The sequence below is a fragment of the Ipomoea triloba genome, chromosome 1 (genome assembly GCF_003576645.1).
Source record: "Ipomoea triloba cultivar NCNSP0323 chromosome 1, ASM357664v1".
In the NCBI taxonomy this organism is placed as follows: Eukaryota; Viridiplantae; Streptophyta; class Magnoliopsida; order Solanales; family Convolvulaceae; genus Ipomoea; species Ipomoea triloba.
This window is the reverse complement of record NC_044916.1, coordinates 3,763,125-3,783,302: the sequence shown is the minus strand read 5'-3', so window position 1 is coordinate 3,783,302 and position 20,178 is coordinate 3,763,125. Positions and strand designations below refer to the sequence as shown.

The 20,178-nt window shown below is 36.3% G+C and overlaps 1 protein-coding gene and 1 non-coding gene across 9 annotated transcripts; both read right to left on the bottom strand.

Annotated features, from left to right (window-relative positions):
- Nucleotides 1–14,250: 14,250 nt before the first annotated feature.
- On the bottom strand, nucleotides 14,251–19,678 carry LOC116015947 (serine/threonine/tyrosine-protein kinase HT1-like). 8 transcript variants are annotated; one of them, XR_004097698.1, is made up of 10 exons: nucleotides 19,024–19,677; nucleotides 18,821–18,890; nucleotides 18,643–18,692; nucleotides 18,556–18,571; nucleotides 18,299–18,463; nucleotides 17,656–18,194; nucleotides 16,662–17,117; nucleotides 16,022–16,469; nucleotides 15,786–15,891; nucleotides 14,251–15,433 (listed from the first exon to the last, which is right to left on the bottom strand). XR_004097698.1 is itself a non-coding variant. In XM_031256118.1 (6 exons), exons 4-6 carry the CDS (start codon nucleotides 18,115–18,117, stop codon nucleotides 16,212–16,214), a joined length of 1,176 nt encoding a protein of 391 aa, XP_031111978.1. In that variant the 5' UTR covers nucleotides 18,118–18,194; nucleotides 18,299–18,463; nucleotides 18,556–18,692; nucleotides 19,024–19,677; the 3' UTR covers nucleotides 15,934–16,211. The 8 variants fall into 8 exon arrangements, 1 of the variants encoding a protein (XP_031111978.1); XR_004097694.1 differs by lacking the exon at nucleotides 18,821–18,890 and having other exon boundaries at nucleotides 14,251–15,197; nucleotides 15,327–15,433; nucleotides 18,556–18,692; XR_004097697.1 differs by lacking the exon at nucleotides 18,821–18,890.
- A 42-nt stretch (nucleotides 19,679–19,720) lies between these two features.
- TRNAG-GCC lies at nucleotides 19,721–19,791 on the bottom strand. The gene has a single exon. It is a non-coding gene; the product is annotated as a tRNA-Gly (tRNA).
- Nucleotides 19,792–20,178: the final 387 nt, after the last annotated feature.

The window sequence follows — 20,178 nt, the reverse complement described above, 5'->3', positions numbered from 1 at the left end:
GTGCGTGCATTTTTCACCATTTTAACACTTAAGGTGCGTCATTCACTTAAGGTGCGTCATTCACTTAAAGTGCGTCATTTTTTACACTTAGTTTTTGCCTTCTAGGACGCACTTTTATTTATGTACTCGTATTTATTTTTAAATTTTATTAATTTGAACGGTTGATCTAGATTTGATCAACGGTTCATATCTCACCGCATGTTTCACCTGGAAAGTCTATTTGCACTACATCTCATCCGTGCGTGCATTTTTCACCATTTTAACACTTAAGGTGCGTCATTCACTTAAGGTGCGTCATTCACTTAAAGTGCGTCATTTTTTACACTTAGTTTTTGCCTTCTAGGACGCACTTTTATTTATGTACTCGTATTTATTTTTAAATTTTATTAATTTGAACGGTTGATCTAGATTTGATCAACGGTTCATATCTCACCGCATGTTTCACCTGGAAAGTCTATTTGCACTACATCTCATCCGTGCGTGCATTTTTCACCATTTTAACACTTAAGGTGCGTCATTCACTTAAGGTGCGTCATTCACTTAAAGTGCGTCATTTTTTACACTTAGTTTTTGCCTTCTAGGACGCACTTTTATTTATGTACTCGTATTTATTTTTAAATTTTATTAATTTGAACGGTTGATCTAGATTTGATCAACGGTTCATATCTCACCGCATGTTTCACCTGGAAAGTCTATTTGCACTACATCTCATCCTATATATATATATATATATATATATATATATATATATATATATATATATATATATATATATATATATATATATATATATATATATATATATATATATATATATATATATATATATATATATATATATATATATGGATGAGATGTAGTGCAAATAGACTTCCAGGTGAAACATGCGGTGAGATATGAACCGTTGATCAAATCTAGATCAACCGTTCAAATTAATAAAAATTTAAAAATAAATACGGAGTACATAAATAAAAGTGCGTCCTAGAAGGCAAAAACTAAGTGTAAAAATGACGCACTTTAAGTGTTAGAATGACGCACCTTAAGTGTTAAAATGACGCACCTTAAGTGTTAAAATGGTGCACCTTAAGCGTTAAAATGACGCACATTCAGTGTAAAAAATGGCGCACATTAAGTGTTACAAAAACGCACCTAAGTGTAGAACTTATGCACCTTAATTAAGTGTATAACTAACGCACCTTAAATGTTAAAATTACACACCTTAAATGTTCAAATGACGCTCATTAAGCTTTGAAAATATGCATCTTAAACTTTAGAATGACGCACCTTAAACTTTGAAAATACGCACCTTAAGCTTTCATATATGTATGTATGTATATGGATTCATGTGAGAACATATATTGCTATAAAAAGTGATGACTTATCCTAACTTTTTATCTTTATTTACAAATCAATGGTTGTGTGATTTTTGTGAGCATAAATATAATATAAACATAAATGTGCAGTCCAACTATCAGCTTAGGCTTTTAGTTGAGATGGAGCACATGATTCAATTATTTTATCATCACTAATTCAGAATTAACTATATGGTAATCATTTTTAAAATATTCAAAAAAAAGATCAAACTAAATTTAAAAAAAAAAATCATCAACAAGATTAACATAAATGGAAGGTCCTAACACTTTTTTTTTCTTTTTTTCTTTTTTTTTTTTTAAGAAAGGGGTGTTATCATATGAACTCCGAGAATGGATATAATTGAAGCATGTGTGATGCTCCATATTTGTGTTTATATCCAATTATTTATTATGAGTTCCAAGCAACACGTAAATCATATTCGAACTTATGATATTTGGCATGAGGTTAACTTTGATACCAAATTTAAACATGTGTTTCATCAACAAAAGTCTAAGCTGATAGTTGGATTGTGCATTTATATTTATATATTATATGGTCAACAAATATGATTGCCTTTTTATTGTATTGGTTCTACTTTTGTTTTTTCTTTTTTTTTTTGGTTTCAAGTTATTGAGTATAATAGTAATCTATTGTGTTTATAACAAGAGATCGAATGTTTATTAAAACTAATTGTATCGACGGACACGAGAGGTTTCTGGAATTAGGTGTATATCTAGCTAAAATCTAATTGAATTTTAATTGAAGATATATTGGGGATATATATAGCTATATCTAGTTAGAATCTAATTGAATTTTAATTGAAAAAATATATATATAAATTATGAGAACATTTTATTACTAATTTATCAGAATTGTTGGACGGAAATTTGAGTTAATTACCAAATACAATATCACGTTGACTTTTACATTCAAAACATGATACTTTGCATTTATATATAACTTTTGATATAGTGGTTAACATACATTTAATCATACCAAAAACAACATATACATATAATAGTTCACATAGGTAACCACCCTCCAATTTTTTTCCTCCCTACCTACTACTCATGTATTCACATTTTTATTTTTCATCAATTAACTATTAATCCAACACTTTTTTTGTGACTTTTTTAAAAATTGACCAAATATGATCGAAGATTAAATATTTACCATCACACTAACTGTCTTCATATCAATTGTTGAGACCAAACGTTCACCACTAGATCAAAATTTATATATAGCTAGTTAGTAGCCTCGAAAGAGCCGAGGTTACTGATTGAATGTAATATTATTCTGGTACCAAAAGATAGCAAAGACTTTAATTCTTCATCACCTAAAAAAAAAAGATTTAAGTAATAGAATTGTACAAATTTATTTACTATCACTTGCATAACAACTAACAACGGTATGTCTCGATAACGTAACAATAAAAATAGTAAAATATTGGACTCATCTTCTAGGCTAACCTCAAACTTCTTCCTATGAAAACATACATTTCGGATTGAATTTAATTAATTTGAAAAAGTTAAGATTGATACAATAAAAAAAATTAAGAAAAAAAGAAGAAGAAATCATTAAAAGTGGTGTTAATGGTAATATATTAAACAAAGTTAAAAGCTTTTAAGATTGAAAGACATAAAACGTTAATTTATGATAAGTGCAATTGACAAGAACTGAAAGACACTCGTCCAAGGCAAATCACGTGGTACACTTCTGCTACGTTTCCTAATAATATTGTGCAACAATTCTTCTCCTTCTCCAAAAAGTTGAATCTCCAACCCAATAATCCCTACGCTACGACCCGACCCGACAAAGCTTATAGGATGATGTAAATCATGGTAACTCAACTGAACACAAAGACTAGACTTTTGTTCATTGCGCACAATCAAAGAGCCCCCTCACTTTGAGATGTTTATTGTGCAACAATTTTTTGTTTATGGTGGGATGTCACAGTCGCTATATATGTATTGTAAATAAAGTTCACTTTGCAGTCTTAGGTGGACCAATCTAGGTTGTCTCTATCTATCTTCTTTGTGACACTAGTCAAATCAGCTTATGTTGTTCTAGCTGACTAACTCAAACCAAGAAAGACAATAGACGATTCTCATTAAAAGTTGACTTAAAATTTTGTAGTTATCAACCCAACTATATGACTAACTCAACTGAGGTTGTATCAAAAATAACAAATTTGTTATGACAACTACTAGTTACCACACGTATTGCGCTAATAGTCTGATTATCAATGTGTATTTTAAAATTAGTATTTCAAAATTTATCAAAGTATCATTTAGTATCCTAGCATATATCAATGCAAGATTATCAAATTTTTCACAAAAGTAAATATTTTAAGAATGCATAACTATGACCTGTGGCAGAAATGTTTGATTAACGGATGAATTAACAATTTTAGGGGGAAGCACACTCACTAGCTTAGATAGTACAGTAAGCACAATTTTTGCAACACAAAACCCTATTAATGACGTGATCCATGCCTCTTTTGCCAGAAATGAATTGTTAAAATAATATGAACTATTCATTTCAACAAACAATTACACTAACATTTTTTAATTCTCGTTAGGGATCTAATTTATTGGTTCTTATTAGATTTGTATTTGTAATTATATGTATCTAGATGTACATATGTGTGTGAAAACACATATTCATATATACCTGCCTGCAATTTTGAAAATTTATTCCATTTATTATTTTGGAGTAATATATTTGACGTCACTCTTCTGGAATCCACTTACGTTGCCTATATTGCGTCTAAAGAATACTTCATTGCTTTTATATTTTCTAATCACATTCGATTTTCATGGAAATGGACCCCAACTTGTCGATTTTTAAAATTCATGAATTAAATAATATTATCATCTGGGCAATTAAAAATAGGAATAAGGTCTAAATTAGTCACTGAACGTAACATGAAAGTGCAATTTGGCCACTGAACGAAAAAAAAGTGCAATTAGGCCACTGAACACTTCAAATACATGCAATTTCACCTGATAACAGGTTACCTCCCATTTTATCAGGTTGTCTGCTTACTTGGATAGTGAGTTGGCATTTTAAAATAATTTTTAATAATAAACTTAAAAATAAAAATTAAAAATTCAAAAATTAAAAAAAAAAAACTCAAATACACTAGAATCCTATTCCAATTCGTGGGCGCCAAGGCTATTACTAATTGAATTTGAGCCACCAATCACAATTAACATACACTATATCAATTGAAGTCAAATTGAGGGTTCATTATATTTTCATTTTTCCCATCAAACTAGCTTATCTCAACTCTCGGCTGGCCTGCAGTCGACGCAGTTTTCCATCAACAAAATGGAATACTTCATCTGTAGGGCCGTGGGTTTGTGTGTTTTTTTGTTTTAATTTTTTAATTTTTTTATTATTTATTTATATATATATATAATTTATTATTATTAAATTATTTTAAAATGCCAACTCACCATCCAATTAAGCAGGCAACCTGATGAAATGGAAGGTAACCTGCTATCAGGTGAAATTGCATGTATTTGAAGTGTTCAGTGGCCTAATTGCACTTTTTTTTCGTTCAGTGGCCAAATTGCACTTTCATGTTACGTTTAGTGGCTAATTTGGACCTTATTCCTTAAAAATAAAAGTAATTCCTTTGTCTGTCAATTATTGGTAATCTAAATTGATTTACATTCTTATAATTCTTTATTGGCAACATAAGATATGTACACACATCACACGTTTAATATGCACAAATCATAACGCTCCATATGCATACGACCATTTTTAATTCTCCAAATTAATATCATTCATAGATCTGTCTTTTTAATGCATCAAATTGATTTTTATATTCTTACGGGGGAGTGGTTCTCATATAATCACTAAGACTATATATATATATATATATATATATATATATATATATATATATATATATATATATATATATATCTGCTCAAATGTGGCCGCGCCTTCCCACGCAGTCGGTGCGGTTCACACCACTCAATGTTATAAAATGCATCACTCAATGTTAGAAAACGCACCACATGAAAAAATACAAAAACACCAAAAAACACACCACACACCCAAAATAATGCATCATAACTCCCCTGCCCCTAATTGTGCATTTCCAAACACTGTGTGGTGTATATTTCCATACTTAGTGGTGTGTTTTTGGTGATGCATACCTAACGGTGCATATTTAATTTGTGTGGTGCATTTTCTAACACTGAATGGTGTATATCTGTATACATAGTGGTGAGGCCGCACTGTTCACACGTTAAGACGCGGCCACACTTGAACTCTAATATATATATATATATATATATATATATATATATATATATATATATATATATAGGGTCCGGATCAAGTGAGGACCTAGCCTTAGGTGAGGACATGAGGACTAATCCAAAGCATCCATTTGTTTCGATCTAAAGGCTATGATTATCACTTATAATAAAAGGCGCTAATTGATAACTTATGTCACAAGGGCATTACTGTCAACTCTACTAAATCCCATCTGCATGGGATTAACTCCCCCATTTAAATAGATAATTTATAAACACCTGGACAGTTCTGCAACGTAATCCACGGACGACCACCACGCGAAGGCTCCCTGGTATTCGACTCTGCAATTTTGGCAACGTCCAAGGCCAGGCAATACGATGCAAACAGGTATGTTTTCTTCAATCATAAATTCAATAGAATTACGACTACGAAGGGTTCGTCCGCAACTGAATGCGTACATTGCTTGTCCTGATAATCACATGAGGGGGGGGGGGGGGGGGCTTAAGATTAGATAAAATACATGAAAGGAATAATACATACGCAGAGGGTGTTCATGCGCATTCCCATACCAAATGGGCTAAAATCATAAGCAAGAACAATGTCTAGGGTTTTTGTACACCACATGGCTATGACAGTGCAATGCCTAAATTGATGATGTGCAACATTGTAATACATACATGCATCTTAGCCATAGGATTGCTGTGCTGGCTAATACTTTCTGAGACCCCGTTTAATTAGAAATAATTTGACTGTCTAGTCTTTTGCAAACCATGCAGCTGCGAGTGTGCAACGCCATTATTAGTATTGTGCACCGTTAGAGGTGATAAAATGCAACACAGAAGTTGATAATGTGTAACACTCGTCGAGACCTGGGGAGAAACGACCATACTATCTAAAACCACGAAAACCCAGTTTTAAACATAGACATACCTCATGGGCCATCACACTAAGGGTTTATGCACTTTTAAATATGAATACTATAGAGTATTTTGATATAACCCTACAAAAAATGCAGGTGAAGATAAATTCAACGGCGATGGTTCCAATGGGATGGATTGCACCATGTTCAGCAACTTATCACACCAATGCGCTTCGGATTCAATGACTACACAAAAATTGTGAAACTAGCCGAATCAAAGCCAAAACGTGTATGCCTCAAATGTAAACAGTTAGAATGGCATGACAGTCGTAATTTCCCAAATGTGAAATGAGTACAAAAATTGGAATGTTTGCTTTCGTAATGGTTATGGATACTTCGCTTTTTTCCCAAACCCTCTTGAATGCCTACTTGTGGAATGGTTTTGGCAACAATGATTTTATTATTAAACTTTGTAATGTCTGCTTTTGGAATGGTTTTGTCATAGATGATTATAAAGCTAAAATGTTATATGTAAAAAACACCAGCCACAATAAGCATAGTATACCGGTTTAATTCTCCCCTCTCTCCTCGCGACCCACGAACAAGCACATTGAATCAGAGGTGAACTCTCCTTCCAAAATGTGTTGAAAACCTAATAAATGTAACAATTTGCAATTTCTGACTGATTTGTAATTGTCGTGCGTCATTTGAGAACATAATTAACGAAGACGAGGGCTCACCAATTGTGCACCACAGTTCTAGATTTAGTGCATTACTCAATATCATGGTGTGCAAATGCACATAGCGGACTGGGCATTGAGAAGATATATCTTGCCCACAAACTCCAAAGATGGGTTAACACAGACATCAGGGCTATCACCACCCACTGTAAGACCCACCGACTAAGGATAATGAACCAAAAACTATTCGATCTCATAACCAAAAACGACAAATCAAACTGACCAAGATTTTTAATTATCGATTATGAAGTTATTCTTATTTTTAAGATATGAAATAATCTTATTGTTTGAAGTGACCTACAGGCTAGCTAGGACTATCCTTCTTCAAAATGTCATAATCATATCAATAATTCACCAGCACTGTTGCTCCCATTTATTTCTAAACAATACAAAGTTAGATTTTTATAATGGATGATTACATAAATCATTGAGGAGCTATGCGGGACAATAACATCAACATATGTGGGCATCAAACCACCCGTTGTGGCAAAAAACAAGGGTAGTGGCAAAAGGATAAAGGGCAAAAGGGAAATAGCAATAAAATTAGAAGAGGGAGCAAAGCGAGAACGTCGTTGCCAAATGTTAAATGAGTACGCAACCTTGGAAACTAAGCTCCTCAAATGGCACTCACCTTAATTATTTCAAAAAAACCTTGAAAATCTTGCCTATATAATAGACGTACATGCTATTTAATTTGAATATTTGTAATGGTTGCTTATGGAGATACCTGCTATTTAATTTGAATATTTGTAACGGTTGCTTTTGGGGAGGAGTTGACCTAGCTGATTGAAACGCCCCAATATGAGTCAAAAGAAAATACCCCACAAATCAACATTTAAAAACATGACTAACTGTGCAACGCTCGACCACATCCAGTGCAACCCTCCTAACATTGGTGTGCAATGCAGTAGCCAGTAGGACATGCTGTGCATATCAACCCCCCCCCCCCCCCCCCATATTTCTAAATGTACCAACACCCAATATACAAACATCTCTCATTGCATAAAGATAGGCTTTAATAGAGTTCAACGAATTGGAATTTAAAAAGAAAGTTGAAATTCCAACGACGGCATTTAAGTATGTACCTGGGCTTAGAATCTCCACATAAAATATGATTAACGTGTAATTATAACAAAATTCTTTCTTTCCTTAAAAAAAATATCAAAACAGGTAAATGAAACATAACTATGAACTATATTTACTTCGTGAATTGTACCCTGCCACACACCCTTATCCTGTGCCTAAAGTGAACCCCTTCTAATACAAAAAACGCCACACCATAACTACGTAAGGCCAAAAAGACCAGCAGTGCACTATACAAGTCAAAAACCAACACCTTACTAAAGATCATAAAAAAAACCCAAAAAAAAAAGATAACTATTTCATGTATGCTAACTAGCATGACCAAACACATTGCGATCATACTCCAACGCCCGTTGAATTACAAAATGCTTGTGACTATTGATGTTGGACACCAAGATATTGTGCATGAACTTCTTACGCAAATCATTAAGTATGTGCCTGTCACCTTTGACTATACCATACTCCCACCTTGAAACGCCCTGACCCAAATGCCATTCCATGTGGCACATAGTATAAATGCCACTGTCCTCCAAGATAGTTTCGTCCCTCCAAGACATTTGCATACACTTCGGTATCAGACATCTCAACCGATCCGACTGCCCATGAAGACTAACACCCACAAAAATGAAGCAAGGAACCCTCGCTACAATGTTCACAAAGAAAACACTAGTTAAACACCTGAACGAACTTTAAGGACTAGCAAATCAGGATAGTAACACCGATCTGCCACCATTGAATGCACCACTACATACACCGAAATGCACAGCTTACCCAACCCTCATGCACAACAAATATCACCACATTGCACAACACCCCCATGACAAGCCATACACGGAACAAAAAAGAACCCCAAACACGCACAAAAAATTGAAATCAACATGAATATTACAAGATATTCGTGTCCTTACCAAGTCCGCAAGAGCGTTGCCATATCTAGACTGGTTAGTACCCGGAATATGGCAATTATCTATGATTTCTATCTTCATCTTCTTCAAGTCCACATTTATAATGTAATAGTGTCCACGATCACACAGAGGGAAAAGAAACTATAACATAAAAATATAGTCAACAACATCAAACAAAAATCATATAACCCAATACTAAAATTGAAACAAAGTCAAACGTTGCCATGTCAATGATTGCCCAAGACTGGTGTAGAGTTATATCATAGTCTTCATGGAGGCGATCACAAAACCACCCACACCTTCAAGCTCAAAAACCATTCTAGGGGAAAATACAAATACAGTACTGCATACTATTCCCGAAATTTACCTATTTTTATTTGCTGCTAATTCTCAAGAATTTTTTAACAAAATCTGAAGTAAACCACATTGGAACATGACATTTATTCAAGTGAAATGGCAACAAAAGGCCCTATGCCATCACACCAACCGACCAGTGGCATTTTGGAAGACAAATTAACTCTACAACCACCCAAAAACAAAACCCAATAATATTGCATTGATAGAGTGTAATAGTAGTAGGAACATCAACAGACATAGGCCTCCGAGTGAATGAACATACGACTAGGGCATAGAGAGGGGAAAAAATTACACAAATTGAACAAGTGTGCGAATCCATTACCACAAAACAGAGTAAATACACTGAATGCAACAAAATCATCCACAAATAAGCAAGGCACCAAACCCTATAAAGAACACGAAAGGGGGACAAATGGTGTATCTTCGGTCGCAGGCAGTTTCTCCCGTCAGCGTGCATTCGGTCGAGACTTGCCGTCGCCAGCCATTCAGACGAAATCAAGAGACGCCGCAAAGAATCCAGTGGAAGAGGAGTCCGCCGGTCTGAGAACGGTGAGGAATCAAGGTCAGCCGCGAAGATGGGAATTTTCCGCTTGGGAGAAGACCAACGCCGGGCAATGTGTTTTAAAACTAAGAACTTTAAAATAATTAATAATAGCAAATGACCGAAACAACCCTCATCAGCCTGAAGAATGCAAACACGCGTGCATATAATTTTTTTTTAAAATTAAAAACAGAATAAAACCACAACCATTGGATTAATTAAATATAAGGCTCAGATTAGTCCACAAGTCCTCACCTAACTATAGGTCCTCATTTGATCCTTATTCTATATATATATATATATATATATATATATATGTATATGTATGTATGATACCCCTAAGCTATGTCACGTCATCTTTGATGATGTGCCTATATTGCATCACACCATTTCTTCATGTCCCCTTTCACTTTTCTAAGTGCGAGTGGCTTGGGTACATGAAATATAATCCTAAAATATATTCAATAAAAGACAAATTTAAAATTAATAAAAAAACATTTATTTCAATTATTTGGTCAAAAATCAGCGATAACATGTTTAGTTGAACGATTAATAATTACCAAAATGCATGCGACAACAGAAGTTTCATTGTCTTCTTCTCCGTCGCTTTCAAAAGTCATTATAAGGCTACATATATGAAAAAAAAAAAAAACCTTACAAATATAAAACATATGAATATGCATGCTTGTGTATATTTTCATATTTAAAAAATACATATATTATGAAAAAAAATTATGAAATGTTTTTGGGTAGTTTTGTGAGTTTTCTGGGAAAAAAAATGGTTATTGAGAATTTTCACGCATGTCTCCAAAGAGATGATTTAATGGTTGAGAAGCTGCATTTAGAACTTGATTACACGACATGGTATATGTTCTTTGGGCTCATAAATGCACATTTTCGTACAGGGTCTTGAAGCTAGATATGCTCGATTTATCTTACCCACAAAAAACAAAATTCTCTCGTTCTGACAAGATAGTGAAATGGTAAATCGTGGTGACTCAACGATTTATTAGTGGGAAGACTAATGTCTAATGTCTACAAAGAGTTCACCATATTATGTGAAACTCTACTCTGCGATTGAATTATCAGGGTTTGATTTATACAGGAATTGGTATCACAAAATTGAGATACCTAGGTTAGAAAAAGAAAAAAAATGAATTTTAATTATGCATTATATTTATAGGTTTATACATTCCTCTAGCCAGTACAAGCCTAGCTCCAATGCAGCAAAAAGCACAATTATTGCCATTTGTCAATAAACCATTGATTGCCTAAAGGCTAAAGAAGAAAAAAGTTTGGACTATTGTATGCCTCCATGTGTGTGTAAAGATATGTTACCTACATTTTAGATCTAATCAATTTTCACTATGCAAAGAATCCTATTTATAAGCTTAATTAGGTATTGCCTTAATGTGGTGAATTAACCATTTATTAGCGGATGCGTTATGGAAGTGAAAAGAGTTTGATCCTTTTAAATAAAGTCTCAAAATTGAATTTTAAGAGTTGAATAATAGTTGTTAAGAGAATTTTTTTAATATAATAAACTCTAAATATAATAAATAATAGGATGAAGGGAAATCCAAGTTGATTAGCTCAATCTAGGGCTAATACTCGTATAAGATTCAAGTCAATTTTCTTGCACCATTTTCAAGGATTAAACTTAGCTTTGCTCCCAAACTTCACATTTGTAACCAGTTGAGCGATCCATGCGGACATGATTAAACTTAGCTTGTTCACACTTTCAGTGAATCAGAACTTGTTTAATTAATAACCTCAAATAAATCTATTGATGCCCTTGCAGTTAAAAATAACGTAGACCTATAATGTTAGGACAAGACTATCGATGACCTTTTAGTCAAGTAATTAACGTAGACCTATAGCGTTAAGACAAGACGTACTATTGATAACCTTTCAGTCAAGTAATTAATGTAGCCCTACACTATAATGTTAGACAAAAATAAAAATAAAAATTATAGGTTCAATTCAATCACCAATAATCCTTCCTATGGCATCTCTAATTGCTTTCATCACCCTTAAGTACCAACTCCCTAATATGTCCTTTAGTCTATCACAGAACCCCAAGCAAGACAAAACAGCAAATTAAATCCCACATGGGGCCTATTTACTAAAAGCAAAAACAAGGAAATATGAATAAAGTAACTTTGTGTTTTATCTATAACTTGAAAGGGACTCCACATACCTCTCCACTTTGGGGTGTGAGGATAGGGCTTTGAGGATGACTTTATCCCCTTTTCCACAGTGAAACACATGCAGCACATCATCTCTTGGATTAATATACACATTCTTTGGGACAACCCAATCAAATTGGTCATACTGTTCACTTGGCAACCAGAAGATAAGAAGTTAAGAACACTTAAGTGAGAACGTGTGAATAAGCATAAGTGCATGCAAACTGTTACATGAGTGCACACAATCTACTCCAAGGCCGCCTCCACTACTGTCATCCAAGCATGCCTAGGTGTTGAGCGTTGGTTGGATCGTTCGAGTTTAACCCTGCTCAATTCGAAACGTGGCTTACCATAGAAGGATGTGGTTAAATAGCTAATGTCCACGTATTGATCTTAAGTAGGATATGGCAACCAGATAGCCAAAGAACCCTAATGGTTAAGCGTGTTTGACTTACAGCAGTCACAGGATTGGTGACTCACTAAGAAGTAAGCATAGTGCAATGCTGAGATCCAACACTGTGGGTAGATTGTACGTGCGCACTCATGCTTGTTAATTCGCACGCTCTCACCTAAGGAAGTATTCTCATTTGTTCCTAATAAGGTTCCAAGTTCCCGTACTAATGGGGAGCAGCCTAGTCTAGTTTAGCTCCTTGTGGTTTTTTACTGACCAGGGCCATAAGGCAAGATTTATCCAATACACACATTCGGATAGTGGGTACATGTTTCTCTCGTCACCAGGAAAAAAAATCTTTTTCTTGGATGTGTGTGAAGCCAAGCTAGGGGTGGGGACCAAAACAAGATATTTGGTAGATGCTATATATATCTTATTGAGCCTTCACTTTGTGTTGTTATTGGTCTTCTAGTTCATACTAGCCATAGCTTTAATTATTATATGCTCTTCACTCAACAGAAGATGACAAGTTGAAGGCAACTGCCATGCAAAAATCCAAGTTCATGTTTGGTGTGTGAAAGTGTGCAGCATATGTAGCTAGTCATCATCATCTCCTGCTGCTCCACATTCTTTGACAGACAGATCAGACATGAAATCTAGGATAAAATGATATGTATTGTCATTTGTCAAAGGATACTTGGTTTTCATTCTCATTAAGACAGCTTAGCTTTCAGCATGTATGGTGTCAATAATTGGTTGTTTTTTCTTTTCTCTTTAGTATCTTTAATACGAGGTTGGTTCCACTTTGACGATATATACGATGCATATATATATATATGTTGAAATATAGAAACCCTAGAGCCTAGAGGCCGGTAAGACTTTTGTGCAATTTGATATACATAGACAAAAACCCTAAATTCGACGTTTCTCATCATATCGCAGCTGTATGTCAGAAGTTTTGTCGCTAGCCACAACTACACGGGCTCTCATGCACCCCAACAATTGACAATTTCATAATTACTTGTACAAGATTATTATTATTATTGGTACGGTGCATAAAAGATAATGCAATTATGTTGTGTGTGTTTAGAAACCCTATCTTACTAGTCGCAATGTGGGAGTTTTAATTTATTGAATGCGGTGAGTTCCTCTCATTTAAAAGATTATTAAATCATCGTGATTATATTTACATTTTCATAATCTTGTCAAACCAAAATATGAGCTGAGGATCTTAGAAAGGAGGGATTTCACCTTTAATTTGAAGGTGAGAAATCACGCCTTACTCCAAAGCTAGATTACATCCACTAACAAGTGAGTATGGGTGATAGATCAGAGACAAAGGGACAATATGATATGCCAGCCAAACTCAAAATACCCATATATTTGGAAATAATAAAATATTAAACCCATGATAATTTAAGATTAAAAAATTTAAAAGTACCTTTTTAGTTGTGGTCTTAACCCTACCACGTTGCCAATCCCATATTGCCTTTCTACTCTTTTCATTTTTTCGGAACATATAATATAATACAACAGTTAGAATTGAAGGAGATATATATATACTCGATCTTCAATATAATTTACTGAGCAATTAAGACGTTAATACAATAATCCGAATTCTCTTTCTAATTGTGGTTTTAAAAACAACACGTCACCAATCCGAAAAAGGAAACACACTCAACCCCACCCCCAAAACATTAAAACACATACACTCAAAAATCTAAAGAGAGTAGCTAGCCTGCTAAAGACTGAGATGACAGCTTCTTTGCCTACCTTCCTGTGTTCATGAAGAGAATATATGCAGCAAGGGCTGAGAGCTTTATTTAGATGACTGCTTTTTTCCCCATGACTGATGAAAGAATATATATATATATATATGCATAAAAACCGGTAGATGCTATCGTGCTTTGGCCAGAATGTTTGCTCTATGTGGCGAAATTCCATCTTTTTATTGATACGGCACTCAAACCAAGACCCTAACTTCACCGATATGATGTAGGATTGTATCATTGTTCACCCGTTGAGAAGCCGACATCTGCGATGGCTTACTCTAAATGACTCACATTCTGGACTCTTCTCAGCACCAAGTAACCCTTTTTCTCTTTGGATGGCTTCACTCGAGCACCAAGTAGCCCTTTCCTAGGTCACCCCCTCCTCTAGGCCGGCACGGACAAGCGGACGACTTCACTCTGAAAAGCTTTCACTTTGGACTTTTTCTCAGTTCCTGTTGAACCTTATCAAGCACCGGATAGTCGTCCTTTCCCACCATGCACCAGTCTCTCAACAACTCAACAAGAGCACCAAATTAAATGATATGGCACTCAAGTCAGTTAAAACCCTAACTCCACCACCAAAGCTAGCTCCTGAGTAGAGGCTTGACCCCAACTAAAATACCACTTCAGAATCTCATGTGGAGCCGATGAAGAATCGTGTAAAGATTTTCTTCAGGAGAGTATCCAATCACATGGAGAGTGACAGTGGCAAGACTGCCATATCCACCACTGTCCTCAAGCAGACATTTGCAGTTTTCACTCACTTTAGCAGATGCAGTAAAGCAAAGAATGCACAAATGAAACTCATGCCATGTTGGTGAAAGACATTCTCAGTTTTGGTTAGGCTCACAGACAGACCTGTGTGTAATGTCAAGGAAACCGAAAGGCGAATTTCTGCACTCTGATGCGTTTCTTCGCCCGCACCTGTGATTTCTACATAAGATCTCTGCAGATAACAGGATTGCCTGAAAGATTAAAGTCAGAAAGCGGTGTCATGTAACATATCGATTAACGTATCGATAAACTATAAAAGCAAGCATAATAAGATACAACGAGGCTAGCCACCGAACATTAAGTACTATAACCTCAGTTCATTTCAATTCAATTAGGATGATATTCAACATCTCGAGCTCAATCATGCAGTCATTTCTCAAAAACTCGCTTCGATTTTTGCCATTTACCCTACTTTAAACGCTAAACTATAGTGCTGTCACCATTCATTTTGATATGTCTATCCATCTTATTCCTGTTTATATTTTTGGCGGTTGTAATTGTTTCAGAAGAAACGAGACAGTAAAGAGCTGAGAGCATACTTACAAGGAATGAAGCGACAGCAACAGCAACAGCCTCGATCTGTCAGTTTCTGCCTCTGTAATGCTCGAGAAATTCCTGATACTTTTTGCCCAGAAAGCTGGAAACATAACTTCACACAAAAAATGTATTGTTATAGAAGCACAACTTAGCATAATCAAAAACTGGAGGGGATACATATTTCAATGAATTTCAATCAAGATTTGGGTTAGATGTTTGCAGTCGTTCTCAAAAACTTATACCGTTTGTCAGAAAATTTACAAATGCCACTCTAGTGCATGCCTACGGCCTAGCCATTCACATTCACACGGGATTGAAGCGGGGAACAATAAAAAGGGATCGAGACACACAGCACTCTATAGTTACAACAACGGGACCTGGAGAAACTACAAACGTCAGATCATACAGAAATTGCATCAAGAGACCTTAGGATTAGCCTTTGGAAGAAGCGTTTGAATGGGTGGAATCGTGCTTTTTGATCCACCGAAGAAGCCCCTTTTTCTCATCTTGAGATCTCAAATTTGGTACTAGATTCAGTGTTCCATAACTAGCCAGTGAAGACTCAAACTGCTCTAAAACCTTCACAATCTGCCAAAACTCAGGCCTCTTTTTCGCCTGCATAGACCAGCATTGTTCAATCAAAGCTTTCATGGCAGGGGGGCAATCTCCAGGAATTTTCGGTCTCATATTCTGTGAGATAGTGAGAAATAAGGAATGTTTAAATAGCCAGGTGATATGCAGTGCCTTTTAACGAGAACTAATAATCGGTGTGATGAAACAGAAGAGCCCGTTTCTTCACTTCAACCGGAATTTTCACGGATGGGAAGGAAATTTTGATAAACAGCATATTTGCGAGGGAAAAAACAGAAAGAACTTTATTACCTTGTTAACTACAGCAAAAGCGGCTTGCATAGGAGTCATGTCCTCATAGGGGATAAATCCAGTTAACATCTCCCATAAAATGAGCCCAAAGCTATACACATCAACCTTCCGACCACAGCGCTTACGCTTGATCATTTCAGGAGCCATCCAACGGTACGTGCCTGGATCATCACACAGAAGATCGCAGTGCCCCTCCTCACAAGCTATTCCAAAATCGGCAATTTTGAGCTTAAAATCCTGGCTGATGAGGATATTCTCTGGTTTGAGATCCTTATGGATTATGCCTTGGGAATGAACATATTCCATTCCCTTTGCGATATCCAAAGCCATTGCAACCAGTTTCTGCAAGGGGACAGATTTGTGCTCAAGCTTGTGCAGGTATGCTCTTAAAGAGCCTGCCGAGAGATATTCAGTGGCAATGCAAAAAACCGGTGGCTTCCTGCATTCGCCTACGAACTGCATCAACAGACAATTCCGAACCCAATCAGAATGGTTTTCAAAAAAGTGATGTGTTGGACGAAGGCCAGTGAAGGGCTAAGTCCAACACCCTGCCTCTCGAAAAAAAGTTGCACATTCGCTACGAGCTATAGCAAATGTGGCTTGATCATAACATGATGGGCACCGAGTGGCTAGGGGGATTGTTGGGCGGAGACCTATAGGGCCTAGTCCAGCACCCTGACTCTCGAAAAAAGTTGGGCATTCGCTACGAGCTATAGCAAATGTGGCTTGATCATAACATGATGGGCACCGAGTGGCTAGGGGGATTGTCGGGCAGAGACCTAAAGGGCCTAGTCCAGCACCCTGCCTCTCGAAAATGTGGTATGATCATAACATGATGATCAAATGAATACATTGGTAGTAACAACTTTCATAAGATGCAATGTAAAAGTGAGACCATAGAAAACAATGGGCAATATACAAAGAGATGGTTCTATCTTTGGTAATCCAAATTAAATGGAAATCAAACAAGGCGCCTAGTAGTCCGGGATTTTACCTCTATAACATTTGGATGGCGAAGACGAGTCAAGAGAGCAACTTCCCGGTTAAACTGGTTCACTAACTTAGGTTCTAGGCTTTCAGTTTCGTCGTCATCTGGCAACCTGATAATCTTCACTGCAACGCGCTCGTCCTTGTATATCCCATGGTAAAGCTGGCTATGCGCTCCGTGTGCAAACCTCAGCCCAAGAAACAGCTTAGAAAGATCAATCAAGAACTCATCATTTGTTGAATCCAAAGAGGACACCCTCCCTCCACCATGATCAAAGTACTTTGTCCAAACCGATTCCTTCTGGAACTTCTTTTTGCGATGGAACTTCACGGAAGGAAAATGGGGAAGCGGGCGAGTGTTAAACGGAGGTTTTGAATCCAAGCCATCGCGCATCGACTTGGAAGAGATCCTCGACCTAGGCTCCATCTCAGACTGTAGAGCCTCCTTATAGGTACAAGGGAACTTCATTTCCAGTTGGGATTGATGGGAAGACACCAAAATCGCCCCCTCCTCGTTGCACTCAATCTGTGGAATAGCTCGCTCACCTGTAGGATTAGCAAAGGCTGTCTCAGGTAGAAGTTCTGAACAAAGAATTCGCCCCGGGAGAATAGGGATAGGAAGAGAGGCCAATAATATCCCTGCATCTAACCTATGAAAAACAGTCCGAGAAGAATTCGCCCTCCTTATCCATGAAACAGCCCCATCATCCAGCTACAATTCTTGATGGCAACCACTGATCAATCCAGATTCCAGTGTTCTCCTCCACCTCCTCAGAGCAATTTCTAAACCCCCATTAAGAGAATTTCTCAAAACCCTTCAAAATAAACACAAAACTCTCAAATCCCATTAATACTAACAACAAGGATCAGCTTTCAATAACCTCCATTGGCATGCAAGAAATCTCACCACAAATTAGTAGCCACTGCAATAAGTCAAAAACATATGAAACCCTTCTTCAAGGTCAATTTGAAACATAGATTCTCTCTAAAATACCTCAAAAATCATTGGAAAGAAACATCACCACCATGACCTTCTTTCAGAGCCTGAAAGATCCCACAAACAACCCAATCCAACAAATAAATTCATTAATTAACCAACTAAAAAGATCCATTCTTGAAGAACTAACTGTATTAATTAGGAAACAAGAAATGTGGAATTTCAGAAGGCATACTCATTTACTCAATTGTCTTGAAAATGAAGAAATACCAATCATGACAACTCCCATTAACCTACCAACAAAACTATCCAATTCTCCAATGCAAAATCATGGTAAGAGCCAAAAAGACAAAATAAAAACAAAAAATAAAAAAGACCCATTTTTTCTTGAAATAAATAAAGCACAAAGAACAGGGATCCCAGATTAAGAACACTTACCAAAAAGGGTGTTTCCTCCACAACACCACACTGTCTCATTCACCTCCTAAAAGGCTACAAACATTCATTCCACAGAACACAACCTCTGTCACAAATGCTCGTCCTTCCTGTCACCCTTTCTCTCTCCTCTCCCCATCAGAAAAAGAGAAAACAAATACAAAAAAAAGAAAGAAAGAAAGAAAGAAAGAAAAGGGGGGGTGTCAAGACTCCATTAACAACAACAACAACAAAACTGTTCTATTATTCATGTCAGGATCCTAATCCTATACACACATACATGTACGGTGCCTTAAATATAATACATATATACGTACAGCCTGCAGCTGATCCCCGTGGACCCGGTGGTTGGCGGAGGTGGAAGGTGGGGCCCAGAGGGAGGGGAGGGGAAGGTAAAGACAAGGGAGAGGAGATGGGGGGCAAGAATGACCCTGTGAAAGAGAATTGAGGTGTGGTGAAAAAGGCTGAGACAAAGTTTGGATTTTTCTTTTTCCGTAAATCTTTTCTTTTTTTTTTTGTGCTTTTCGTTATTTACGGTTGGCGCAGTTCGCGGTGTGGCGCGGGTATAATGAAAGGAGTAAAATGGTATGTGGTATTGATTTCTGAGACATGTTTTGTCGGAGGAATAAGAAGGAGCGCAAAGGATTCGTGAAAATGGAGGGGGAAAGTTATAACGGCTAAAAGCCAGGAAAAAAAGATTTGCACCAGCCGGGAATCAAACCCGGGTCTGTACTGTGGCAGGGTACTATTCTACCACTAGACCACTGGTGCTTTGTGTTGCGTTTAGTTAATGAAAAGATTATGACTTATGATCACACAATACCTGAATAATCAGTTCTCAAGACTCAGCTTGACTTAAAAAAATTGTAATTTGAGTTATTTGAACTCAACTCAACTCAAATAAGTTCTGATGGGATATGCCCATCATCATCTAGGCAAGAGTAACTAATTGGCAAAAGAGAATTGTGTGTGATAGTGGAGAAGGGCACGGCTTGATGTCCTGTACAACGAGACTGACTGATCGACCTGGTAGATTATTCAATAGCTGATACTTGGAAGCACGCCAATGAATTGGCTCAATATAAATTGACTTTAATATAATATAAATAGTTCAGCTGACTCTTGATGAGACATCTTGTACTCACTTCACTAGTAATC